Source organism: Sinocyclocheilus grahami, unplaced genomic scaffold (genome assembly GCF_001515645.1).
Source record: "Sinocyclocheilus grahami isolate Dianchi unplaced genomic scaffold, SAMN03320097.WGS_v1.1 scaffold203.1, whole genome shotgun sequence".
NCBI classification, from domain to species: domain Eukaryota; kingdom Metazoa; phylum Chordata; class Actinopteri; order Cypriniformes; family Cyprinidae; genus Sinocyclocheilus; species Sinocyclocheilus grahami.
The window spans coordinates 527139-534958 of NW_015505382.1; the positions used below are offsets into that span (position 1 = coordinate 527139).

General features: G+C 38.4%; 1 protein-coding gene across 1 annotated transcript in view; it reads right to left on the minus strand.

Annotated features, from left to right (window-relative positions):
• Positions 1-4696: 4696 nt before the first annotated feature.
• LOC107595523 (GAS2-like protein 2) overlaps positions 4697-7820 on the minus strand; it is an 8655-nt gene continuing 5531 nt past the window's right edge. Inside the window, exon 6 of the mRNA XM_016285947.1 lies at positions 4697-6448. Within this exon, the coding sequence (XP_016141433.1) occupies positions 4750-6448 (1699 nt within the window). The 3' untranslated portion in view covers positions 4697-4749. The remainder of the gene's footprint in view (positions 6449-7820) is intronic.

The following is a 7820-nucleotide window of genomic DNA, read 5'->3' on the forward strand; positions in this document are numbered from 1 at the left end:
ATAAAGAGGTTGACTGGCACAAAGTATTTTATGTATTTTGAAAATACAAAAATACAAATTCTAAATGTGTTTAAATACAAATTACATTTGATTTTTGCCGAAGGTTTTAAAATACAAAATAGTATTTTGTATTTCAAATACGTATTTTAAATACATGTATCTGAAATACTGCCCATCCCTCCCCATATGTATGTACAGTGGGTACGGAAAGTATTCAGACCTACTGATATATATAAATAGCTTCTATATAGATTTATTTTATTTATAATAATTTTTTTTCTATGTAATTTAAATTTAATTTTTATTCTAGTTTTGGGTTTAGTACTTCAAAATAAACTTGTTTCAGTTTGCTGCCTAGGCAACATTTCACATTTTTGAAGCTTTTGATTTTTTTTTATCTAATATTCATATTTTATTTCAGCTCTATTTCAATTACTGAAAACAAAATTTTGAATAGTTATAGTTTTAGTTAACACTGGTGCATAAGTCAATCACTTTTGTGGTGCTTTTGCATCCCTTTTGATGCATGAAAACTTTAGTCTTCATTCATTGCAATTGCATGGAATAGTGACTAGAAAATAATTAAAAATTCTTTTCATGAGGATGAGTAAATAATGACAGATTTTGAACTATTGCTTTAGGGTATGACTTGATACTGTGTCTTATCCCAATGTAATTTTTGCAAAGGTATGAGAATTTGCCCCACTTTGAAATGGTGCAGACATATTAAATCACAAAGGAAAGAGGGAAATATAATTTCAATGTAAATGTATTCTAAATATATGCTCTTACATTGTGAAACCCATTTTGTCATGCAGAGGCTTGGACGATGTTTGTGTGCGGCAAGAAACAAACTAAAAATATACCCTACTTTAACTCACCACATCTCTGGTGCACATACAGACCAGCTTCTGCTACACACCCCTAGTCCGATCACATATATGTTCAATACAAATGTCTACATGTAAAGAGCACATTATTCAATAAATGGACACTGGACACAGAAAAAGCATCCTCGTCTGTGTGATGTATGAGTACTAAATCAATACCTACATCAGTATCTGTTCTTCAGAGGTAATGTATCTGCCCTGCTGTTTATGCAATGCACTACACATACACAGTAATAACAAAGTGTGATTTACAGCATGTACTATTTAAATCAGAGAGGCAGTGCGTAATATTGTGGCTCACTGAGGAATGACTGGTGCTGGTGAAGCTTACTAATGTTCATTAATCCTTAAATAATCAAAGAATAATTTCAGGTAGCATGACAAATGGAAGCATGTCTTCATCATTTTTATTGGATGAGATTCTGCGTAATTCCAAAAAGCCGAATTTAATCTTTTTATCCCGAGTCCACAAAATTGAGGTCCTCAAAGTATCATGCTCTCACAGTCCTCTGAGAATATCTTCAAAGTGTTCCTCTCCACTGACAAGAGTCTGGGGATGTTAAGGAAGGGGGAGCGGGGGATGAAAGGGGACTGGGGTTGGAGGGAGGGAACAAGGAGAAGAAAGTTGCAAGGGAGCACAGCTGCTGTACTGTGACAGACTGCAGTTCTGACGAGGCTATTATTAGCTCCAGACTTATGCCAAGACTTATTTATAAAACCAGCAGCCAAAACACTGAAGCACAAGGTGACTGGAAAACGCCAAGGAAGAAACGCTAGCGGGATGCTTGGTGGAGCTGACAGGAATAAACAGCATACAGGGCAAAAGCCGTGTCCAGTCGTGACATATTTACAGCATGTTACAAAATGTAAAAACATAAAAATTCAAAACTGTTCATGGACATGAATTTTGATGCGGCAAACATTCACATAGCTCTGATGTCAGTGTATCGTTTTTTATTAAATGGGGCGAGTTCCTCTCTTTCATCATCCTCAACTATGAAACACCGGATTACATGGAACATCTGATCCGTCACGTCTACAGGCCACCCTCCTGCCTAAGTGTGACAATGAGGAGAAATGCTCATAGGAAAAAAAAGGATATCAATTCAGACAACTCTCTTTGCGAACCTTAAAGGGTTAGTTCACCCAAAAATGAAAATTAGCCCACAAATTACTCACCCTCAAATCATCCTAGGTGTATATGACTTTCTTCTTTCAGATGAATCCAGTCGGAGTTATATTAAAAATTGTCTTTGATCTTTCAAGCTGTTTAATGGCACTCAGCGGGTGTTGCAGTGCATCAGTCCAAAAGAAGTGAAATAAAAAGCGCCCATCCATAAAAAAAGTGTCTCACACGGCTCCGGGGGATGAACAAAGGCCTCCTGTAGCGAATCGATGTGTTTAAGAAAAATATCCAAAAAGAGAAAGTTATATACACCTAGGATGATTTGAGGGTGAGTAATTTGTGGGCTAATTTTCATTTTTGGGTGAACTAACCCTTTAATCTAAAGTCTAATAAGTCAAAACCAAATTATATGTTAAACAGCTCTGGATATAGCATAGTCTAACCAAAAATAAAAATTCTGTCATCATTTTCAATACCTACATCAGTATCTGTTCTTCAGAGGTAATGTATCTGCCCTGCTGTTTATGCAATGCACTACACATACACAGTAATAACAAAGTGTGATTTACAGCATGTACTATTTAAATCAGAGAGGCAGTGCGTAATATTGTGGCTCACTGAGGAATGACTGGTGCTGGTGAAGCTTACTAATGTTCATTAATCCTTAAATAATCAAAGAATAATTTCAGGTAGCATGACAAATGGAAGCATGTCTTCATCATTTTTATTGGATGAGATTCTGCGTAATTCCAAAAAGCCGAATTTAATCTTTTTATCCCGAGTCCACAAAATTGAGGTCCTCAAAGTATCATGCTCTCACAGTCCTCTGAGAATATCTTCAAAGTGTTCCTCTCCACTGACAAGAGTCTGGGGATGTTAAGGAAGGGGGAGCGGGGGATGAAAGGGGACTGGGGTTGGAGGGAGGGAACAAGGAGAAGAAAGTTGCAAGGGAGCACAGCTGCTGTACTGTGACAGACTGCAGTTCTGACGAGGCTATTATTAGCTCCAGACTTATGCCAAGACTTATTTATAAAACCAGCAGCCAAAACACTGAAGCACAAGGTGACTGGAAAACGCCAAGGAAGAAACGCTAGCGGGATGCTTGGTGGAGCTGACAGGAATAAACAGCATACAGGGCAAAAGCCGTGTCCAGTCGTGACATATTTACAGCATGTTACAAAATGTAAAAACATAAAAATTCAAAACTGTTCATGGACATGAATTTTGATGCGGCAAACATTCACATAGCTCTGATGTCAGTGTATCGTTTTTTATTAAATGGGGCGAGTTCCTCTCTTTCATCATCCTCAACTATGAAACACCGGATTACATGGAACATCTGATCCGTCACGTCTACAGGCCACCCTCCTGCCTATGTGTGACAATGAGGAGAAATGCTCATAGGAAAAAAAAGGATATCAATTCAGACAACTCTCTTTGCGAACCTTAAAGGGTTAGTTCACCCAAAAATGAAAATTAGCCCACAAATTACTCACCCTCAAATCATCCTAGGTGTATATGACTTTCTTCTTTCAGATGAATCCAGTCGGAGTTATATTAAAAATTGTCTTTGATCTTTCAAGCTGTTTAATGGCACTCAGCGGGTGTTGCAGTGCATCAGTCCAAAAGAAGTGAAATAAAAAGCGCCCATCCATAAAAAAAGTGTCTCACACGGCTCCGGGGGGTGAACAAAGGCCTCCTGTAGCGAATCGATGTGTTTTTTTAAGAAAAATATCCAAAAAGAGAAAGTTATATACACCTAGGATGATTTGAGGGTGAGTAATTTGTGGGCTAATTTTCATTTTTGGGTGAACTAACCCTTTAATCTAAAGTCTAATAAGTCAAAACCAAATTATATGTTAAACAGCTCTGGATATAGCATAGTCTAACCAAAAATAAAAATTCTGTCATCATTTATTCACGCTCATGTCATCCCAAGCCTATATGACAGCGGTGGCGAACTCCGGTCCTGGAGAGCCGCAGCCCTGCAGAGTTCAGCTCTAACCCTAATTAAAACTCACCTGCCTGTAGCTTCCTAATAACCGTTCAGACCTTGATTAGCTTGTTCAGGTGTGTTTGATTAGGGTTGAAGCAAAACTCTGCAGGGCTGCGGCTCGCCAGGACCGACGTTCGCCACCCCTGCTATATGACTTTCTTTATTCTGTAGAACACAAAAGAGATATTTTAAAACAAAAAACTGTCTTAGTGTTATTTTGTCCATACAATCAAAGCCAGTGGGCTCTTGTGTTATTTTGGACCCCACTGACTCAAAAACAGTTGAAACATTCTTCCAAATAGACTTAACAGAGTAGGACAGAGTGGAACTGATGAAGAAAACATCTTGACAAAGAGTTAACATTTACATATTAATTAATTAGACACTAAAGAGTAATGAAAAACAACAAAAATACTTTGCTACTTTGCTATGGCATTACCTGTTGTCAAGGAGGTTTTTATTAATTTGTGTACTGTACTTTTTGATGTACAGTATGTATATGTGTAAACAATATATGTACAAACAATCAACAAGCCACCAACATGACTAATTTTAGTTAGGGCAACTTCAATCTTTGATGAAAGTGCTGTGCTGAGTGCTGTGAAGGCTTTCGTAAAAGTGCATTTTTAGCAGGTAAACCAGTCCTTGACCAACATATGGCTCATCTGAACTGGCAGTCAAATTTTCGGTAAACTCTAAAATGACAAAAGTGTGAATTTCTGAGTTGTCGGTTAAACCTAGGATTTCAGATGTTGATCTTGATCTGCATGTGGCTCCTTGTTTGATCTTTGGCATGTTGTTGTACTTGGTATTGGGACCTGGGAGTTTGGTTTAGTCCAAGTGTTTCCTCGAAGCTTGTCTGTGCCAAAAAGCCCACTTTGGGAATCGTTTTTTCTCTGGTTGTGAGAGTGTCCCTCGTTACTGCTTGTTCGTTTGTAGAAAACTGGTGTTGGGATCTTTGAAGGTTTTTGGTCAGACCTGTGATCACGTCTCGGTCGCACACAGGGTTTTAGTTTTAGCTTGAAGATTGATGGCACTCTTTCTGGCTTCCTTAAGGATCTCCTTTGTCTGAATAAAGAACTCCTCTGTTTTTTAACATGTTCAGTTCCTAAACTTGATACTTTTCCATGAGGAATTTTGGTCTCAGCATTAGAGTTGTCAAATGGCACCTTCACAAGTTCAGCAGTCTCCTTTGAATCCATACTGGATCCCAATGAGGACCAAGAACTGGTCATACAAGGTTTAGAGACCTTAAGGTGATGTGTGGTAATGTGGTCTTCTTCCACCTTCCCTCTGAGACCGTGAAGAGTGTTCACCCACTTCTCGACTGACACCTTCTCCAACTTCCTTTGGCCGCCAGAGAGTTCAGCAATGACTGCATCAAAAGCCCTGTTTCCACTGTTGGGTGTCGCTCGATCAAGACTTGCTGATCTGTTAGATCTTTTACACTGGTCAGATGGGATCTCTCTGGAATTGTTGGGATTCTCATGGTTCTTCTCATCAGAGCTAGTGCTAGTTTCTGAGTCAACGCTTAGCTGCTGTAGATTAGACAAGATTTCCTCTTCTAGGCTCTTATAGACGATGGCTTCCTGAGCAGGGCTGAGAGGAGGAGGAGTGAAGAGGTAACTTCTCTCAATGCCTCCCTCTTCACCTCCTAAATCTCCTTGAGACTTCTGAGAATCAAGGAAGCGTTCGGAAGATTTACTTGAGCTGTTAATGTGAGGAGACTGCACAATGTTCAGCACCGGTAGGGCCAAGTGCTGTACCTTCCTGCTGGCTGATCTAGCTGCTCTTTGTTCAGTTTGGCCTTTCTCATTTATATCCAGAATATGTTTAATTTCATTTGGGGACTCTTCTTGAGAGATCTTAGCTGGTGTTCTAGGTCTGGTGTGTCGTGCTTCTGAAAGGGCCCCCACTAGCCCTTTAAAAGGAGAAAAGGTATGGATGAAATGTGAACTCTTTTTGGGACCCCCAGTGTCCTCTGGATCATGAATGGTGATGTTCGGAGGTTTGTAACATGTTTGTATATTTCTCAGAGGACTCTGAAAGGTCCTTCCTGTACTTTCTTGTGGGTCTGAGACAAGGTGCGCTTTGTCCTGGTTCTCTCGTCCTTTTAATCCAAGTGTGGAATTTTGTCTCAGTTTGGAAACAAACTGTGATTTGGTCCATGTTTGTCCCAGATTCTTCTCAGGCACTTGCTGGGGTTGGATTTGATTGGCATTCCTCTGAAGGACTAGAGGAGTTTGAGGACGCTGTATCTCAGGCTGTGGTGTGGTAGGATGATAGGTGGCCCGTGGAAGACTGCTCGTGAGGCGAGGTGCTGGTGACGCCCTTATTGCTTCTCTGCCTTTCCTGCTGGAGGAGTTTGTTTTCAAGCTGTCTTTACTGTCAGCACAAGTGTACACACAAGATGGAGTACTTGGACTCTCTCTTAATCTGGAAAAACACCCACACAGAACCTTGTAAGTGTCAGTGAGTCTGTGCTTCCTCAATAGCTGCTAATAGTATCATGTATTTGCAGACAGAAATATTCATTATTAAGCATATGGGATTGGCCATTTTATATAATCAGAAGGGATTAGATGAAATGGACATTTCATGGACATACATTAAAACAACCTATTTTTTGGCCCCATGTAGACCTGGCATCAGCATGAGTTTTCTGCATTTTGAGGTGGCCTGGGACTGATTTTGACCACATTTTGTTATTGCCATTCAGTTATTGTTATTAGCATTAGCTTTATATTCTACTTTCACAATTTAAGTCATTATATGTCAACAATTTTTCAATTTTACCAATTGAAATCTCTTGTATTGCTCATTTCTCATACCAAAGATCCCACTTTTCTACCATTTTCTTTACTTATAATTCTTATTATACTTTACTGACTGGGTTTATAAAGAAAGCAAATGCAAGAAATTACAGAAAGTATTTCAAGTTATCTAGCAGTGTTTTAAAATTTGGTAAATGACAGCAATTAATGCAAACTCTCATATAATATGTGAGCATAATATATATATATATATATATATATATATATATATATATATATATTTCAGATAATGATTTTATTGATACAGTCATTTATGACCATGGTTGCAAGCTGACGATTAAAATAGCAGTCTAAAATCCTCATGTTAAGAGTTACTATATATTACTGCACAAATCAATGCACAGCATTAACATGGTTCATTTCTCAAATGAAGCATGAATGTTAATTTCTTCCTTTTGTTATTCTACTAATTTTAATACAATAATTAAATAGCCAACATTAAATGTGGTGGTCATTAAATGTGTGTATGATAGAGACCATGGTAATAATAATAATATGAAATAATAGCCCCTGTAATTACATGCTTGAAAAGGTCTTTGCTGAAAAGCGTGACATTGCTAATGAGATATCATGATGAAGTGGATCAAGTTTGTTTCCTAGTGACTGTTTAATTGCTGAAGAGGCATGTTCAGTTTTAAGTTAAATAAAAAAAAAAGCTCAGTCCCTGTCTCTGTCTTTGTCTTGCACACAAACTCTGTCTTGCTATGTTAATTCCTTAGACTCGGGGTGTTGTTGTTGTTGGGGTTTTTAAACCTCAGATGGCAAGTAATGTGTCTGTGAGAATCCAAGGGATTCAAGTGGATTTCTATCATCCTGTTAGCCAGATCTATGCCTGGGGAAGATTCTTTATTCACCCAATCACATTAAAAAAATTTCTGACTATATATACACACGAAAATGTTCATTTAAAGCTGCAATCTATCTGAAGTAGCAACAGAAATATAATTTCAGTTTTCTTCCGTATTGTGTTGTAC